General features: G+C 48.5%; 1 protein-coding gene across 1 annotated transcript in view; it reads right to left on the reverse strand.

Annotated features, from left to right (window-relative positions):
* The window catches only part of ABCA4 (ATP binding cassette subfamily A member 4), a 135,561-nt gene that overhangs the window by 102,399 nt on the left and 12,689 nt on the right, over positions 1-20,473 (reverse strand). The window contains exons 5-7 of the mRNA XM_070486367.1: positions 16,314-16,379; positions 16,049-16,176; positions 11,570-11,767 (exon numbers count right to left, since the gene is read on the reverse strand). Of these exons, the coding sequence (XP_070342468.1) occupies positions 11,570-11,767; positions 16,049-16,176; positions 16,314-16,379 (392 nt within the window). The remainder of the gene's footprint in view (positions 1-11,569; positions 11,768-16,048; positions 16,177-16,313; positions 16,380-20,473) is intronic.

Here is a 20,473-nt window from a genome sequence, read left to right on the forward strand (position 1 = left end):
GAAGGCTCCGCAAGACAAGTCTACTCTGAAGTTGCCTTGTTAAAAAAGAGTAAATGAATTTCAGTCTTTTCATCTTGAAGTCAGATTCCCTTACATTGAGGTCATGTTAGAAGGGGATGCAATGAATAAGTGGTAAATTAATAACTTCCTGAAAATTCACCATTATTCAGTTTTACTAATTCAATCAATTTCATTACTCAGGTCATTCTGAATCAGAAATACAACACAGATCTTTTGAAGATAACTAACAAGACTAATAACTGCTTACTTACATGAAGCATGGGGTAAGGCTCTCCCTCAGTCTGTGCCCCTCTACCATGAAGGGTATTAATAATTTGGTATGTATCTTTCCAGGAACACCAAACTTTTAACTTTATTTTTACATATTTCCCCTGGTTGACAATTCCACAGACCTCTGCTTTTTGACCAGTTTGTAGTTCAATCACATTAGCTTACAGGCCAGGGCTGGGAGAACACCCTGTCCCAAATGGTGTTTTTGCTTTCCCTAAATACTAAAGGTTCACTTCAAGAGCATGAGATAAGTGTCCCCCCCAATCCCCACATTTTCATCACCCTGCTGTCTAAAAGAGGTTTAATAAATCAATAACAGGCAGCATAAGAAAGATTACAAGAAAAAAAACACTCATTTATCCGCTCCATAAACATTGAGTAGCAATGAATTTATGTGCAGGACAGAAGAGATACAAAAATGAGCAGACCTCTGTTCTTACTGCAAAAATTGACATCAATGTTCATGCTCATCCTCGTAGTCCCATCCCTTTGCTCAAAGACTGAGCTACATCACCACCCGCCCTCAGAAGCTACAGTATCCTTTCTGTTTGAGGACATTCTCTGCACAGACTCTTGACCTTTTTCCTCTTGCTTCTGCTGTGACTCAACTCCCATTGTGGCAGAGATCTCTGTCTACCCAACTTTGCTAAAGGTGATAATGCCTGGCTAAAAAACTACATTTCCCATGTATATGGGGTGGTCATATGACACAATTCAGACCAATGATATCAGGATAAGTGGGTGGGGCTTCTGGGAAAGGTCTTTTAAAGGAGTGCACTCAGCCCTCCACCTTCCCCTTGCCTGGAACATCGATGAGCTGGAGGGGTAGGGCAAACATCTCAAGATAACCAGATGACAAGCAAATGCCAGGGATGAGTGAGGGAAAAGAAGAGGAGTCTGCGTTCTTGAGAAAATTTGTGGAGCCTCCATAGCACTCCTGAATGACCCACCACAGGACTCTGCTTTAGGAGGAAAATGAAACCCTCTGCGTTTCAGCATCCTGCTCCTCACAGCCAACTACTGTTTCTAAAAGATGTAATCACACATTTGACAAATATGTATTGAGTGTCTGCTGTGTGTCAGGTGCTGGGGGTACAGCAATGAGCAAAGCAAAGTCCTCCCTTTATGACGTCTGTTGTTGTTGTTATGGCCATCAAGTCAGCTCCTGGCGACCCTATGAATGAGTGATGTCCACGATGTCTTTTCCTCAACAGCCCTACTCAGCATTTGTAGACTCATGGAGTCTACCTTAACAGAGTTTACCTTCAAGAATCTCACTGATGTATCTTCAGCCTTCCCACTGCTGTTATCATGTATAAATGCTCAAAATTCTCACACATGAAAGAAAGAAATTCTTCTGATCCTTTATCGCCTGGTAGCTACAGTCTTCCCTCCGCCACCCTTAACTTCCACACTTCTTGGAAGAGTAGTTCACATCCAGTGATTCACTGCCTCCCCAACACCTCCTCATCTTCCACTCTCATCATCCTACTAGGATGCTATAACTAGAACTCCCGGGTTCCTCCCAGTTTCTAAGTCTCATAGATACTTTTAGTTTTTGTCTTTTCAGACATGTCTGCTTTTCTCGACACTTTTAATCATGTTGTTTTCCTCCCTTGGCATCTGTGACACTGCTCTTGCCGGTTTGCTGTGTTTCTTCTCTGCCTTTCCCACGAGCTCCTCTGCCTCTCCCTTCCCCTACAGTGCTGAGGTTCCTGAGGGCCTGCAGACCTGCGTTCCTCTCACTCTGCACACCTTCCCTGGGTGGCTTCATTCCCTTTACCATTTAATCTGCCACCTGTTTGCTGAGGACTTCTCAATCTGCACCTCCAACGTCCACCTGGCTGCTGGACATTTGCTTGGATCCAACTTGTCCTAAACTGATCACATGATCTTTCCTCAAACCAGCTTCTGTTCCTTTGCGCCCTTCTTCAGCAGGTGACACCACCTTCTGTCCAGTCACCTGGGCTAGAAGCCTGGGAGTTGTCCCTGATTCTTCCCCATTCCCATCCCATTGTCAAAATCCCCAGTCTGCAGATCTAGGAACTGGCGCTGGCTCTGAGCGTGCGGCAGGATGAGCCCTCAGATGGCAGAGAGGGTGGTCAAGGGACATCTGAAAGACTGACTTAGGAAAAAGCTGGAATCAAGGATAGAAGTCCAAGAAGGTATGCAGAGAAAAAACAACCAGATCCTAGATGATGAGAAGGTACTTAAGAGGGACTAGGAACCCAGGCACAGAAAATAAGGGATTGTCACCACTCATGTGTCCAAAAAGATTGGACATTGATCAATCAGTCACCAGCTCCTATAGCTTTTAATTACTTCCTCTTCTTTCTGAGTCTGCTGTCTCTTTTCCTCACTTGACTGTGGGTTGGAGATTATCTGTGGCTGTATTTTACCTAAGTGGACATCTTCTCCCCATCCCCTCTCCTTTATCTCCATAGGCTCTAGGCACGTTCTGATCTTAAAACTCCATCCTGCATCACATTCAACACATTGAAAATCACTCATATCTTTATCTATCCGTATCTATATGTATTTTTATCGATACATAGAGTTCTATATATCAATATAGATATAGATAGATATGTATACAGACTTTGTTTTTGAGGAAGATTAGCCCTGAGCTAACATCTGCCGCCAATCCTCATGTTTTTGCTGAGGAAGACTGGCCCTGAGCTAACACCTGTGCCCATCTTCCTCTACTTTATATGTGGGACGCCTCCACAGCATGGCTTGAGAAGTGGTGCTAGGTCTGCACCCGGGATCCAAACCAGTGAACCCTGGACTGTCAAAGCAGAGCATGCAAACTTAACTGCCACGCCACCAGGCCAGCCCCCTGTATATAAACTTTTTAAGGCTCTTAATTTTGCTTTTGAAGTTATTTGGCCTTGAATAACTCACTTAATGAATGATCTGGTATGATTTCTCAGCAATCATTGCAAATACTTAGGAATGTTTGTAAAGTGGGAAAACCTGAGCTATAAACTAGTTTTTAATTTCAAATTGTATGAACACTAAATTTAACAATTAAGTTGGATAATATTACCCTCCTTAAACATTCAATTTAATGTTTATTCATTTTAATTCTAAAGCTTTTTTTTTGTATTTAAGAGGCACAATTTTTTATTTTCAACTCTCAAACATGTTTGCACGCCTCTGCAAAGCTTGTGGCCCTTGGATACTGCACCTATTACTTTAGTTCCTAATAGACAAAATGGCCCACCCACCCCCTTCCACTCCATGCCCCCTCCACCCCTACTGGGCAAAGTCAAGGTGTCTGAAACCACCTCATTTTCTCCAGAAAGCCTCTTTCCTTCATCGTCATGCTCTTCCTGTCCTCTTTCCCCACCGGTTGGGTGCCCCTCCTAGCTGCTCCTAGAATTCTCAGAGCATTTATTTACCACTTTTATATTAGTTTGCTATTGTTTTTTAATGTATGCATCTCTCCACTACCCTTTAAACTCATTAGCATAGGGATCAATTTATTTTGTTTTATATCTTCAGGACGTGGTACACAGTAGGTGCTCGATAAACGTGTGTTGCATTAATTAAAGAGTAAATGGACTATAATCTAGTGGAAAAGAGACGGTGTCTATTGAGGTTCCATGAGAGATGTCTATACAGGTATGATGGAGACTTACAGGCATGGAGTGGTTCGTCCCACCTGGGGTCAGTGAAGGTGACATTTGAGCTGATGTTTGAAGGAAGACAAGTTGATGAGCACTGAGGGTGAGGGCAGTGTCTGTGGACAGAAGGAGAGGGCCAGGAATTCCAGGTGAGGGAGGAACGTGAGGAGAGTCAGCAGGAGAGAGTGACTAGAGAGACAGCCAGATAAGAACAAGACCAGGAATTTAGGGGAGAGGGAACAGGAGGAACCACAGCTTGAGATGCATTTTTGTGTCTGGTTAACACTTTTTCTTTTCTTAATAATATTCATTATTCACACATTTACTGAGCTCCAGCTGTGTGCCTGGTATCATAGCTGCAATTCCTTTCCTAGCGCTTTTCAGTGGCGATGGCAGATAATGAGGGTTTTGTACTCACACATTCATTTTAGAGACCACCTACAACTCAGAACAGTGCCTGCCCCCCCAGGGAGCCCTCCGTATGTATCTGGCCACCAGTTGTCTGACTGATGTTGCCATAAATTATAGAATAACTTTCCCAGGGCCCTCCTCTTCCTTTGGTTCCCTCCCCCATTATCTATTCAGACGCATGTGGATTGTTGCTGCTAAAAGAACCGGAAGAGACTAAGTTTATTTGAATGGAGATGGGAAAACATTTCTGGAAAAAAGGTCATAGACCAAAATGGCAAGGATCATCTCACACACGGAGACACACAGACACACACACATACCACCGCTTCCTATGCCAAACAAGTTCTTTTAATTTCCCAAACAACAAGTAACCCTCCATGTCACCGCTGGGCTCAGTCCTGCCAACTCAAGTTCAAGGTCTGATTTGACTTCTTCAGGAAGACTGGATATCCACATGGGCCATGGAAAGGGAATGTCTCTATCGTCTCTCAGCTGTGGCTGGTCTGAGGGGTCCCTGGGCTTTGGTCCTGTACTTACAAAATGGATACAAGGCCCTAGTCAGCAGCCAAGAAGATTCTGGCTATGCGAAGTCTCTGTTTGGGTTCTCAAGGGGCAAGAAACTTGTCTCTCCTTTGGGACGGTGTAATATTTTATTCTTAAGGCCGAATAAAGCATGTTAGCTACTAAAAAAATTCTTGTTTGCTCATGTTTTGGCTCCAATGGGTAAATCAAACAGATGCCACTCTGCCAGCTGAATTTTTGTTTGTTTTACTTTCTCTGATTCAAAGAAGACTATCTGGAAAACAGTACTGATTTCTAAGTTGAGAATGTACCTAACGCCAGGTAAATAGGTAGCCTTAGGTTGAAAGTATCTTTACGGGGATGACATGGCCTCTGGGAGTTGGGCGAAGGCTCTGGAGTGAGGGATGAGTTGCCGTCTTGAAAGACCCAGACAGAGGTGAAAAGCAGATGAAGCGGTGGACAGACAGTACGGGCCTGCTGTGTATAATCACGGGCTACTGCTACAGGAAATCCAGATTTATCCGGGAGGGAAGTTGTTGCTAGGCAACTGGGAGAATGTAGATTTGAAGCATGTTTGTTGCAACCTGACAGTGTTAAGCATCAGATGAAAAGAGAGGAAGCCGGCTTCAGTGGTGAGGGGGCAACCAGGAGGGGACACCATGAGCACCAGGAAATGCGTCATGAGAGGAGAATTCAGACTAAATCACTCGGGGTGGGGGGATGGGGGGTGGTGTGGAATGCCAAACTGTGTCCACAGGGAGGGGTCACAGAGACATGCTGTCTCCCAGGACTGGAGGGGACAGAGCATCTGAACAAGAGGGTGGGCTCTGGGGTATGTGAACAGACAAGTTATGGGACTCTCTTTCTCTCAATAGAAACTAGGCCTTTTTTTCTTCGTGGTGACTTCAGTCCCGGTATTTGTGGTTGGTGAAAGCAAAACTGAGTTTGGAATCTAGGGGCAGTCAAAAGGTCACTCCGTGAGACAGACCTCCTCCTAGTCTGAGGGGTCTGAGGAGAGAATGTCCCATGTAAGTGTTTGAGGAGGACGTTTCTGGGAGTGGAGCAATGACAGAGGAACAGTGGGGCCCTCCACAAAGCAGCTGTTCAAATTCTTGCTTTGGTAAGAGCAAAACTGCATTTTGTTTCAAACTGCTTTTCCGTCTCATCTCTAAGGTGAATTTCACTACCATCCCCTGAGATATGTAGCGTAAGTCTTGTTATCTCGATTTTACAGATGCGGAAGCTGAGATTCTTTTAAATAACTGCAAGTTAGGAGCCAATCCAGAACGTGGATCCAGTCTCCTGATCACCGGGAGGTCTTTGCGTGCTCCAGCAGGATGCCCACCCTCTGGTCCTTTCACCATGGGGTCCCACACTCAGGGGAGAAGCTGATTACTTCCCAAGGAGAGTTAAGAAAGAATCTGTGTCTATATTGAGACCTTTTAGGAAAGAACATATATTAATGGTAGGTAGGAAAGGAATTTTAATGCAAAAGCTCCTAAGCTGGCGTTTGGCTTCAGAGGCTCCAGGGGCTCCCACCCGCTGTGTGTCTGTGTGAACTTATATTTCTCTAAGGAAAAAGTTACAGCTATTATCAGATTCTCAAAGGTAGTCCTAATCCATAAAAAGGTTAAGAACTGCTGTTCTGTAGAGAGAAGAAATATCAGAGGCCAAAATCCTTCTTAAAACCAGTTTCCCCTGGAGACAGTCTGATGCCTCACGCTTTGGTGCTTGATATATAGCTACTGAATAAAGGCCAGGACCCCAGGACCCGTTACGGGCAGTCTTCCAGGGGCCTGCTCTTGTCCTAAGTGACTCTAGTTTTGACCTCTCAGGATATTCTTCTTTTTAAATTCATAAAAACAACATCTGATATGTCATGAAAATAAGCTCTGGCCCACTGCATGCTTGGAGCCTAAAAGAATCCAAGGCAGGCCGATATCAATGACATCCGTAGGCCTAATGTACATTTAATGGACACCAATGTTCTTCTTCTCTGTTTCTTTTTATTTCTTTTTTATTGAAATCCGTTCACCCAGAGGAAATTTTGATTTTAATAGACACACAGTTTTGTAGATGTAGACAGAACAAATGCTAATGCTGTAAATTGGATATACTTGCTGTGGCTTAACAATGTTCAAAGAAAAATCTGTTTTCTGACTTGATTTTGTTTTCAACAGCCCTTCTGACCCCGCTCTATGCTGCTGGCGTTGGCACCACTCTTATCTCTTATTTCCTCCCCAAAACCCTCACACAGAAGTGGGAGAAAGTTGATAGTCCAAAGATTCAGAAATTGGGAGGGAAGGAAATTATGAAGTTAAGAGATTAATGGGACCTCATTGTAAAATCCTGGAGATGTGGGGCTTTTCCAGAGAATTTTAACAGAGCAATATAATCCAAAAATTGAAACACATAGTTGAAATTTGACAAACAGCAACGAATGATCCCAGAGAGCCGAAACCAGGGCCAGCTCGCTCTGGGCAGAGGGTAGTCCACCCACATTTATTCTCAATGATTCAGGAATTTAGGGAGCAGAGCCAAGAACAAAGCAGGACATTGAAAGGAGCGTGTAGTCAGGACCCCCTCTTCCCCTGTACTCAATGTTCGGCCACCCCGTAGTCAAAGAAACACGGGTAAAATGAAGTCAGAAAAGTAAAAAGCCGCAACAGAGTAGCATTTCAGGGGGAGGAAAGAAAGCTGAATCACGCCACACTGGAAGCGACTGCAGAGGGGAAAACCATGGGCCAAAATGCCGGGGAGGCCAAATTTCCTCTATCAACATCCATTGAAAGGGGGAAGGGAGGGAAACTCAGATTTCCCAGCAGTGTGGCAGGTCTTGGCACCGCCTCAGTTCCCCTGCCGAACTTCCACAAATAAACATTCAGAGCAGAAGGACAGATTCGCTTCTCAGCAAGATTTCAAAGCTGTACACCAGAGTCAGAGAGAAAACAGGAAGGATCCTAGAGGGAGGAGGGGGAGGAGGAGGGGCATGCATGCCTTGGGCCAAATCAGATGGGAAACGTCCCAACCCCTCACCCGAAACTGACGCACCATTATTTATAAGATGTGAAACATTTAGTGTTGGCAGTCATGCTACCGTGGGCCCAGGTCTGAGCTGCTGGGTTTCAAGCTGGGGGCGTTAAGCCCGAAAAGAACACAGGTGAAGACAAACCCTTTGAAGCTATCTCAACCAAGGTGAAACCAAGAGGAGCCAAATCTCCTTGGAGAAAATCCAGCCACCTGGCTGCTTGTTTCTTTCCCAGCAAACCTAGGTCACTGGGCATCCAATGTATGTGTGTAAGCGCGTGCTTGCATGTGCATGAGTGTACGTATGGGGATGGGTGGGGTGCAGTAAGGCCTGCATCTGGATGATTTGAGGATGACAACACTCACCCTAATCATCAAGGGGCCGAGGAAAAACACAGCTGGCCCCAGTTGGCACTGACCCCCAAACTCCCCTCTCCAATTCTCTGAGCTCTCCAGGTTCCTGGGTCTGGAGGTTGCACCCCACCTACACTCCCAGCACCTTACACAACAAGCAGGTGTCGTCACAGTGGTTTACTGAGATCGTCCCTTTTTCTTTGTTAATGAGCACTGACTTTGCATTTAATAAAACCTTATTTACACGCTGGCGTACGTGCGTGTGAGAAAGAGCCAGGAGAACAGAAGGCGCGGCATTCCCTGTGCGGGGCTGAACATGGCCTCTTGCCAACCAGCTGCAAAAACAGCCTTGTCCTGAGAGGCTCCGCCCTGCCTCGGAGCAGCCCCAGCCTCGGGGAGGGTCATGTTCTGTCCTGAGCCCTCTGTGATGCCTTAGCGGGGGTTTTTCTAAAAACCCTGATAGGATGGGTATAGGAGCAATAAAAGCAAAAATCTCATCTTAATGCCTGCAATTTCTTTCGTTTCCTTATTAGCAATTTTTTTTAATGTTTAGCTGCTCTGTCCATTGGTCAAATGGAAAAGCACATGTCAAGGGCACCAGACACGGTGTTTGTCCTCTTTGCTTGGGGCTCATATGTCCTGTCTTGGTCTGGTCTTTCCCCACAGAGATGAGCAAGAGCAAGACGGTGGTGGGTGATCCTCAAGGCCCGTCTCCGTCTCCCGCAGGGCTTTCTCCTTCAGGCAGGCTCCGGGGCCACGCACCACCGGCTTTGCTAAGAGCACAGCAGGGAGGATATGACTCAACACCACCTTGATCTTCTGGGTGATCAAATCAAAGTGCTTCAAAGCCTTAGCAGTATTAGGGTACTATTATTATTATGCTTGGTCTGTAGAATTGAGACTGTAAATCAAACTCCTATTTGAGGTCGGTGATTCTCAACCGTGTGGCTGGACATTGAAACGATCTGGGAAGCTTTTAAAACGCTAAAGCCCAGCTGAATCAGAACCTCTGGGGTTGGGGGCTGGGAATTTGTAGTTTTTAAAAGCTCCCCAGGTGATTCAATGTGCAACCAAGGCTGGAAGCCAGTGCTCCAGTGGCCACATGTTGTCAGCGTTGCTGTCTCTAAGCCACGATGCTGTGACACGGCCTATTTGCTCATCTGTTCAGTGAGGGCAGAGGCTCACGATTAGAGCCCTGGCGTCAGCACGGGGCCTGGCTCCTCACAGGCGCCCCATTCAGGTTTGAGTGCACGGACACATGTCCAGCACGCAAGACTTGCCCCAGGTCAGTGAGGGCGACCGGCCAAAGTTCTCCTCTGGGTTCTGACCTCTAGCACCTGCCAGAGCAGCATGGAAGGGCAGCGTTTCTGGTCTTTCTTGTCTGACAAATAAACATTTGGAAGCCAGTGACCTGAGTTTGGGCCCAGTCCCTAATGAAGGGTTTGCCCCAGGACCCCCTTTATCCTGCTACATCCAGAACTGTCCTCCCAGAATGGCTGGTCATGCCCCGGAGGTCAATTGACCGATCCCAGCAGCCCAGGTGCATCAGACAGAGATGCCTGACCCTGCTCCTTTTCTAGTGACCAGAGGATTGCACCATCCTGGGCACCAGGGATCCTCTACCAGCTCTGCAAATACAGGCGCTGGTCCCTGGTCAGGCTGGTGTTCAGCTGCCCAGCATACAGGATCTTTATCACCCAACTCACTCTTCTGACTGTTCTGAAAACAAACCAAGGAGTGACTCTAAAATTAGGTTCCTTTTGGAACTTTAGACACAGAAGTTTGGACCACATGGCTTTTTATTCTCCCTGCAGCATGGGGAGCCGAGAGACCTTGTCCGGGGTACTGGGCTCTCAGTGGTGGCAGCATCCATAGGTCCTGACCCCTCTTAGCACCCTGGAGGCCCACCCTGATGAGCCGGGAACTCTGTTGAGTAAATGTTTTGAGGGAAAGTCACACTTTGAAAGGGACAAAGTGTGAACTGTGCCAGAAACGGGGGGGTCTTGTTTTATTTTGTTTTGTTTCTAAAGGCCTTCGGCTTGATTTTTTTGTTTGTTTTGCTGAGGAATACTGTCCCTGAGCTGACATCTGTGCCAATCTTCTTCTGTTTTATCTGTGGGTTGCCGCCACAGTGTGGCTAACAAGTGGTGTAGGTCTGCACTCAGGATGTGAACCCACGAACCTGGGCTGCCAAAGTGGAGCGCGCCAAACTTTAACCACTAGGCCATGGGGCCGACCCCCACAGCTTGCTTTTTAAGACAAACTGAGAGTGGGTTTTCTGGGACCTGAGACAGCAGCCATGGAAAAGCAAAACACAAATTCTTCAACCGAGTTCTCAGTGACCGGCACCCCCCACAACACAGCTCTGAAAGTTAAAATGTAGGCACAAGAGAAAATACAATTCAATGCTAGACGTGTTACATACGTCACTTCTGAAGGGTTCTAATTTTGAGTGTTTCTTAAAGTGTGGCCTCCAATGACCTCCATTGGAATCGCCTGAGGTAACAGGGGAGCTTCCGGGCCCCGCCCAGATCTCCTGAATCAGTCCCTGGGCGTGGGTGCTGGGACCTTGCATCTTTTACCAGCTTCCCTGATGGTTTTCATTCACCCTGAAGTGTAACAACCACTGCTCTACACCTCTTTTATGTAATTCCCTCTTATCTTGTCCTAGCAAAGGAAGAGATACTATCAGGTCTCAAGAAGTGTGTCTGGGATGCAGTTCTGGAACACAGGGTTGAGCTAGGTCAGGGCTTTCCAAGTTTTTGAGATTATGAAATTTTCTCTATTATTTTCTACCCAGAAACAGCAAACTTTGGGGTCCAGAGCAGACCCCGAAGAGGGAGTGTGAAGCTCTCATTTATTGAAATTTACTAAATGAATATATTTTTTCATGTATCTTTTCGTACAACTCTACCAATATTATATTTGTTTGTTGATGAGTGATGGGGTCAGGGAAGGCCAACTCTCTTGCCCATGATTGCCTAGCTAGGGAATGGTAGGGCAGGAAGTTAAACCAGACCTCCTTCTCTTTTCCACACTGCTAGAGGTGGCGGAAAGGATTCATCCCACATTTTGAGTGGACTCAGACCTGCCACAACCACAGACCTAATGATGAACCTAATAGCGACTCCCGGGTGCCTGGGTGACTGCTCTAGAAATGCCATCAGTCAAGATTCCTTGGGGCTTCAGAGCCTGGAGCTTCCTCAAGGATTGTCTTGAACACCAGGCTCATGCCCTCCCCAACTGTCAATTCATGAGTCTCATGGCCTGCCACCACGCCCTGCTGTCCTCAGGAATTACCTTCCAAGGGGCGAGAAGCTAAATATCTCACTTACCACACGAAAGAGCTTGAAGAAGTCCACGTTGGCATACAGACTGTCTTCCATCCACTGTAGGGTGCCCTGGGAGAGGGAGCATATGGCGTCACGCACTGTCTGCGCCCCACGGCGCTGGCTGAAGATTATGAAGCGCTCCAGGAGGACCTCGCTGCAGGCAATGTCCTTCAGCACCAGGTCTGGGACTCCGTGAGCAAACTGCAGGGAGGAGAAGCAACATGGCAAATCCCTCTGTGGTAGGAGAATACTGCCTCCCAACGATGTCCATGTCCTAACCCACAGACCTGTGAATACATTATGTTTCATGGTAAGGGGAATTAAGACTGCAGACGAAATTAAGGTTGCTAGTCAGCTGACTTGAAGATAAGGAGATTATTTTGGATTATAAGAGTGGGCCCAATGTAATCACAAGGGTCCTTTAAATGTGGAAGAGGGAGGCAGAAGAAACAATGTCAGAGTAACGCAATGTGAGAAAGACTTGGTTGGCCACTGCTGGCCTTGAAGGTGAAAGGAGGCTACTAGCCAAGGAATGTGACAGTCTCTGGAAACTGGAAAATGGACTTCTGTCTGGGGCCCCCAGTAAGTAACGCAGCTCTGCCAACACCTTGACTTTCAGACTTCTGACCTCTGATAAGCAATGAACAATTTTTAGTACCAGTATGTCCCCAATAGAGTCCAACTTGGGCATACTTATGCTAAAACATTATTTGTTATTTATCTGAAATTCAACTCAAGCTGGGCACCCAGTATTTTATCTGCTGACCCTGACCCCTGGTGAGCCCACATCATCCTGTGGCGCTCATGGACAGTGATTCTTGAAGCACAATCCTCATGATGGCCTCCAGAGGCTAAGGAGGTCTCAACTCTGGCCAGGGACCCTTGACCACCCAGCACAGTAACTGGACTCCCAGCAGTGGACGAGCCCCTGAGTAGTGTGAACACGTTCATGAGCTTCCCCAGCCTCCACAATCTCCCCATGGCTTCCAATTACACAGTCCTCTGGGCTGCAGAGCAGGCCCAGGCTCGGCTACCCCCCTGCACAGAATCCGTCCAGACCACATATGGAAGCCTGGTTCCTAAATGAAGCACAGGTCATGGCTGACGCTGGGTTGGTGTGGACTCTGTCGGTCTCAGGGGACCATAACTGGGTGTGTATTCCAACAGGGCCTTCCTGTTTTGCCCACACTTTACTTCTTGTCCCCAGTCAGAATCCCACCCTAAACCCTAATCCCAGAGTCTAAAACATTTTGAGGTGGGGGAAATCAATGAACTCACTGTCTAAACTTCTAACATTCCAGGGGAGAAAAGTGAGGGAGGAGGGGTTAGTGACTCGAGAAGGTTACAACAGACTGGTGGGAAAGCGGGGACACCACGAAGGTCCCTGACTCATTCTTTTGCTCAGTCACTCATTCATTCAGTTCTCAGGCACTGAGTGCCATTCTACAGGACTAGGATAATTACTGGGGATACAGAGAGAAGAGGGTGAGTTTTCTGCTCTCCAGGGAGCTCGCGGGCTAGCTGGAAATGCAGGCGTTTAAGTAACAGTAAGTGCTCGATTGATCTAGTATAACCAGAGCACAGAAGAGGGAGCGTTACGAATAGCTGGCAAAGATAGCTCGCATTTACTGTTTACTGTTCTAAGTGCTTTCTTAGCACTTATTTATTCATTCTTTATTTATTTATTAATTCTTTGAAACCCTGTAACAACCATATATGCAACACCCATATGGTCTATTTTACAAATGAGGAAATATAGAGGCACAGACTGGTTAACTAGCCTGCGTGAGGTCACACAGTTAACTGTGTGGCTTTGCTGAGATTTGAACCCAGAGCTTGTGCTTAACCGTTACGTGTTAGCTCTTCGTTGAGCAGGGAAGAGGGAGTGGGCAGGATCAAGAAAGGAGGGTTTGTGAATGATTTCACTGAGAAGGCAACATTTAAGCTAGACTTTGGAGCAAGTCCAGGATGTACAGGGCTGGGGATAAGGCATGGGATGAGGGACAGGCCAGAGAACTGTGCCCACTCTCGTTATCTAACAATTCCCTAGATGGAGAGAGGTGGGTGATGCGGTTCCCTTCGGAGCTGTGCTCAGACACCAGGCAGAAAGGACCAGGAGGGGTGTCCAGGCCTGATGGTAAAAAACAAAATTCCATGTTTGGTGAGGATGATCAGTTGGAGAGTGGTAAGCCACATGTGCCTATTTAAATGTAAAGTAATTAAAATTAAATAACATTTAAAATTCAGTTCCTCAGGGGCACTAGCCCCATGCCAAGTGCCCGCCAGCCATATGTGGCTAGCGGCTACCATATTGGACAGCACAGAGAATGAACGCTGCCGCCATGGAGGAGAGGTCTAGTGGACAGCGCTGGTAAGGGGCCACAGAGCTGGATGGAGACAGAGATGGAGGTAACCAGGCTGAGGAGCAGGGTGGGCATGAAGCGCCGAGGGAGCTGGTCACCATGAGCGGCCTCTGCCAGCACAAAGCCCTCTCAAGCTCTGGGCTTTGCTGCTCAGGGAAGCAGCAGCAGATCAGAGCCTGTGACACGAAACAAAGGCACAACCTGGGGACCCCTGTCCCTTCTACTCCCCGCACAAAGGCCTCCACCCCGAGGCCGGCAGCTCAGCGACTAGAGAACCAAATGTCATGTCAGGAGGAACTAGAGAGAAATTTCCCCTGAATTCCTGCCCTTATCTCCATCTCCCTTTTATTATCAACTGGAAGTCATCACAGGCATTTCCAGGACTTGAGTTTTACGAGCTGAAGAGAAAGCAAAGGGGAAAATGAGCAATCGATGCTGCGGCCACCACTGCCCTCGGGGGCGGGTGGAAGGGGAAGCGGGCAGGGCGCCCAGGACTGCCTCCAAGGGCCTCGCCAGGAGCCCACTGAGGCCAAGGCCTGGGCACTGCAGACGCCACGCTCCAAGGGCCCTGACATGTCGCCTCAGGGCTGACTCTTACTTCTCTTTGTCTAGTGTGGGTGAAAACCTCAGGATCTAAGAAGCCGGAAAAGTAGGTATGCGCTTCCTCACTAATGTGCAGGGAACCAGTCTGAAAACCCCCTTCAACGGAGCCAGCCAGGACCAGATGGGTGGGGTCCCCTCCCTCCCCTGGGCTCAGTCTTTATTTCAGGACTGACACAGGCCCTGACAATCTCTGTTTATGTCTTGGTCTCCCCTGGAGTCTGGAGGAGGTGCGGACTGTCAGCCGCAGCTTGTCTTGCGTTTTCACTGTGTTCATCACACTAAACCCACACACCTGGGGGCCGGGCTAGGAGCCGGTGAGGCCCGGAACTGGAGCACCCCTAAGCCGTCAGAATCAGCGCGGGGGCTTTTGAAAACACACATGGCTGGTGGTCGGGGCAGGGCCTGAGAATTTACATTGCTAACAATCTCCCAGTCCTTGCTGATGCTACCGCTCTCAGACTCTGAGAACCACTGAAGTGGAGTAAGGAACACCAGATTAGGAAGGAGAGGACCTGGATTCCGCGGTGGCTCTGACAATTTCTAGCTGTATGGCCGTATGCAAATCACTCGATTGCCAGACACCTCAGTTTCCCCATCTTTTTGACCCATCTCAGACTAATGTGAGGAACACAGGAGCCAACAGATGTGAAAGTCAAGTGTTAGTGGTAAAAACACTGTGTAAATATAGGAAATGATGAAAACAGACGAAATAGATTTTGGGGGAGATGGTTCAGAATGTGCAAAGGGGACAGAAGAAGGAGTTGGCTGGCATGGAGAAGAAAGGGTGCTGGGAATCAGAAGGCCATTCTGCATGCTGCCCTCATCATGTTCTGTGACCGGGGGTGTTACCTCCGCCCTCTGACCTTTACCCTGCCAGTTTCTCGGCCCAGAACTCTCCTCTCAGTGGTATTTCCATGGCTGCCTTCTCTTCAGTCAGGTGTGCTCGAGTACCACCTCCTCAGCAAGGCCTTCCCTGACCACCTCATTTAAAAGTGCCCGCTCCCCACGCCTCCCCAGGCCCTCTCTAACTCCTGACTTGCTGGATTTTCCTCACACCACCTTTCTCAACCTGGACACGCACGGAATCCTTTGCTTCCCCGACGATCACCTGTCGCCCCCCCTGGAATGTAAGCTCCCAGAGTCAGGGGCTGGCCCGTATTGTTCACACTGTATTCTAGTACCTAAAATATCCGTAAGTATTTGACGAATGCTTGCAGAAACCTTGGTTTCCTCAGCTATAAGAGGAATTCGAGCCACATGATCTCTAAGTTTCCTTCCAGTTATAAAAATCTGAGATGTTTGAAGTGGTGCCAGGATTTGGGCCACTTCAGAATCCTATGATGGGAATGCTCTTTGTCTCAAGTGACCGCCAGGTATTTTTCTGAATATGTGACATGAATCGTGGATTCTGAATGTGAAAACAAGGAGGAAAAAACATGCAGGATCTCCCTTGCCTTTCTGAGGCTCAGTGCCCTCCCTCCCCTCCAGGGACCACTGGCCAACGACATCCACCTACCTGCTCGGGACGGACTTGGGAGTTGACCAGAAGGTGGACAACTGAGTCAGACAGGCCAATATTTTTTATGAGAAATAGTGTCAGTGTTTCTTCCTCTTTTAGGACATCCCGAATTCGTATTCCTCTTCCTGTACATGAATGAGAGAAAGAACAAAAAAGGAAAGGTCAGCAAAGGTCAACAAGAGGAAAACAGGTAGAGATGATTGGAAACATTTCCCACTTGACTCTCAGAACAAGGCTCTGTTCTTGGGTTCCCTGGGAGTACCTGGAGACCAGGGCTCCCGCCAGTAGGCTGTCACCAACACAGTCACAGCATTTACTGCTGAAGCAGCTGAGCAAAATTTAGCGAGAAGGCACAAAATGTGGAAAAAGTTGCCTAAGGGCAGGGCAGGGGTGGTTGTTAGACACTTCGTGGGGTTGGTCTAGGACAGTGGCTCTCAACAGGCTGGGGTTGAAGAGTCGGAGGAGGGCAATTCTGTCCCCCTGGCAATATTTGGCAATGTCTGGACATATTTTTGGTTATAACAATGGGGGAGGTGCTACTGGATAGAGGCAGAGGACACTGAGGAACATCCCATAATGCACAGGACAACCTCCCTGCCCACTCCAAAACAAAGAGCTATCTGGTGCAAAATGTCCATAGTGCTTAGGTTGAGAAACCCCAGTACAGGATTGGAGGAGATACATGCTATGTCCACACTGCAGTTGTCACGGGGTAGAGGACCCTTCCTGGTGTTTCTGTCATCTCAGCTAAGTCTCTAAGCTAGGGATATTGACATGGAATTGGGACTGTTTTGGGCAAGAAAAGCTGCAAGTAGGAAAGAGGGATGGCCTATTGCCTGGGCTTACAATTTCATGTCCTGATCAGCCCCAATCACACTCTCTGTAGCTCCACTCAAAACCTGCTAGAAGCCAACATTTCTTTATAAGGACGCATAGGGGACTCCGAACAGCTAAGGTGACCTTGGGACAAGCGGCTGAACCTCTCTGTGTCTGCACTTACCACATCTACCTCTCACTGTTGTTTTGGGGGTGACTCAGGATAAGGAACACAAAGCACTTAGCTCCCAGGCACGAAAATAGTGAGCGCTCAATGAATGCTTGTTCTGATTGCATTAATGTTATTCTTACCCCTCCCAAGGGAATCACACCCCTCCTCCTCTGCCTGCTTGTAGGACCAAGACTCAGCCTCAGGCATGCCACTGCTACAGTTCACATATGCTGGACAGAGAGGAGGTTTATGGACCCACATCTTTATGAAATTGTTTCAACATCAAGGGAAAGCATTTGGGTTGCATGAAAATGCCTGTCACCACATCCCAACTTCTCCAGGAGCCTGGCTGACTGCTTATCTCTTAGTTCTTTAACTTTAATCATCAAAAGCCCTTGCCTCTTCCAGGTCCTAACATCACATTGCCCATCCTCTCCCCCCCAAACCCTCCCCTCACCAGGGAGCCACGAGGCGACTCCCCTGAGTACTTAACAGCCATCCCTTCCATTTTCAGGCTGTGACTTTCTCTGTACAAGGCCTTGTCCAGACTGATGTTGCCAATAATTTCCTCTTGAGAAGGATGGGCCCACCCCACAGGCCTGCCAGTGCAGCCAGGGTGGGGGCAACTGGCCCTGAGGTTCCTCTCCCTGGCCTCTCTCACCACAATGGGGGCCCCTTAGAGTCATGCCCTGGGGAGCCCAGGATCACTACTTTTTGCACAGGAAAAGCCCAAAGGCTTTAGGGTAACCTGAATGCAAGAGGGAGCCCAAGGGAGGAGGACGGTTCTGAGAGGGGCTCTCTATCTTATTTGTGCCTTCCCTCCTTTTCGATAACCTGAGCCCTGTCATCTTCCAAACCCAGCTTCCTTCTGCCTTCCCCTGGGGCACCAGCTCGATTGATCTTCTCCCAATCACTTCTTTCTATACAACATTCTGTGGTATAACCAGGCCTCCAGCAACATCATTCCCAACACACACTCACACACACACTCACACACGGTCTCTTGAGAGTAGGGGGCTATGGATCCTGCTTTTATTCTACTCCTCATCATACCTAGCAATCCTGGACACACAGAGATAAGCCCTTGAAGTCACCTCTCTCTGACACCCCACATTAGCACCTGACATGGAATCAGCCTCGATAAATGTCTGTGGAATGACAGAAGGCGCCCAACAAATACCTGTTGTCTTGACCTGAGAGTCAGGACCCCATTCGACTGTTTATCTCTTCGTTATTCTTTAACTCACTCACCTGACCTTACATACAAATATCTTGCTGGGGAGAAGGGACAAAATACAGGGGACCGAGAGCAACATTGCCGGCGATGCCCAGCATCCCACCCAGCTGACTGGGCGGCCATGGCCCCAGGGAGAAGGGGCAGGAGCGTGCTGGTTCCACACACCTGAGGAGCGGTGGGGGCCACCCTGTAGGGAGGACATGGGGCCCAAAATTTAAGAGGTGGCCGATACCAGACAGAAGCTCCCCCGGACTCTCCAGGGAGAAATGTGAACTGGGGGCCTGAGGGAAGAAAAATAAATTTAGTTTAAAATGTGGTTCTTCTTGTTCTCTTCCCTGGGAAGATTAGAGGCTGGGGGAGGGGGCTGCTGAGGCCCACAGAGCTGAGGGGAGGTGAGGCTTGGGAGGGGGGAGAAGCCAGGAGAATGCTGCAGGCTCCCGGGAAGAAGAGATGACTGAGAGATGGCAGAGCTTGCTTGGGGATGAGAGAGGAGGGGGCTTCATGTCTGGTCTTTTACCATTAATCCTCCCCTGCTGAGAATGCAGTACTACAGGTTTGCTAGGAAAGGAAAATGCCACCTGGGTCAACCATCGGCATACTTTCCCAGGTGACTGGGAATTGACAGGCAAAAGCACACTCCAGCGACAGCCGCCCACCTCTCTTTCAAAGGCTTAACCCTCCACTGTGGCTTTGGGCTGCGGATCCAGGATTCACAGAGAGCGATGTCCCCAGGTGACCCTGGGACAGGCTCTGAAATAGTCTGCAGTGCTGACGGTGGAGTTCAGTCGCCAGCCTGGAATTCCTTCAGAGACTGCTTCCCTTTCTTGGGGATGTCTCCTATCCCCTCTCATGGCCACCAAGGTCAGGGGTTCTGCAGAGTCTCTGTTCCAAGCTCCAAATTCCTTTGGCGGGCCTTGGCCAGCCTCCCCTGATCCTGTCTCCCCAGACCTCTGAAGCTGCTTTGACGTTAGGAAGTAGTGATTTTGATTCTCATACACACACTGTAAAGAGCACAGAGACACTGTGGTTTGAAATGGCTTCCTTTATACTTCCTCCCAGCCAGACTCAACCTGATGATCCGATACCAAAATGAAATGCCTGCTGGACGAATGGGGTAGAAGGCACTCCAGGGGTGGGAGAGCCCACGTTCTCATCTGCTTATTTAACTTTAAAAAAAAATGCTTTCTGACTCGTGCCTCCCTCCTTTGTGCTCCTATCTTGTAAGGTCCTTCAAGCTTGAGCTAAGAAAATTCTTCGATCCAGAGCAGCAAAGAGTGTAGTGTTTGTAATCTGATTTTACTACACAAATGATACGCATTACTATTTTTGAAAGAATTAAATGTAATCTTAACACTCTTAATGTACACGCTGAACATACTCTTGTCCTTTATTGCTTCAATGGGGAGAGAAGCGGGAAGGGGGCCAGACGGGAGGAAGATCAGATTCTCCCTGGAGAACTTCCCCTCACCAACTGCCCTGAGCTCTGGAAGCTCCAACAGCCCCCACACTGTGTGGTCACTGTTCACTCAGTCCATCTACTTCTGCCTTGAGACCCCGAAGCAGGTGGGCACATGATCTGACCCACCTCTCTGTCCCCAGGAACTGGCCCAGTGGCTCAGAGACACTCCCTAAAAGTCTGCTGACTGTTGACTGAGCCACAGGGGTGAGGAGCTCTGGGGCTAATGTGTATACCGTTCTTCCCAACTTGCTCGTTTGGAACCCTGTTCAGGGGCTGTTCTATCCAGCCCCTCCTGTTGCCTTGGTAGATCCCTTCCTCATCCCTGTCATCCTCTAAGGTCATCCAGAGAGTCACATCGCCCATCCCCTCCTAGGAGCAGACATCTCACAGCTCCAAACTGCTTCCTTCACAGACTGAGCCACGCCCTCTGAACAATCTTCCCGGCCCTGGCTGCCTTTTCTCCACCCCCGGGACTGCAGTGACCCCTGGGTTCCTGGCAAGCCTTGCTCCCTCCCAGACTCCGATTTGCCCCTCCAAGGGGATGGATTCCAGCTGGTGCCCAGGCCGCTGCCAAGTCCTGTCCCTGTGGCCCTCTGCAGAGGACCCTACTGTGGAGGCAACGACCACACCACATCCACATGTGCTTTAAAACGAGATGTCAGACTGGGCACTGGGGCTGGGTTCTGTTTGTTTCTTGTTTTTCCCCTGGAGGGAGGAGAGACACAAGAGAGGGAGCTC

Source organism: Equus asinus, chromosome 16 (assembly GCF_041296235.1).
Source record: "Equus asinus isolate D_3611 breed Donkey chromosome 16, EquAss-T2T_v2, whole genome shotgun sequence".
In the NCBI taxonomy this organism is placed as follows: Eukaryota; Metazoa; Chordata; class Mammalia; order Perissodactyla; family Equidae; genus Equus; species Equus asinus.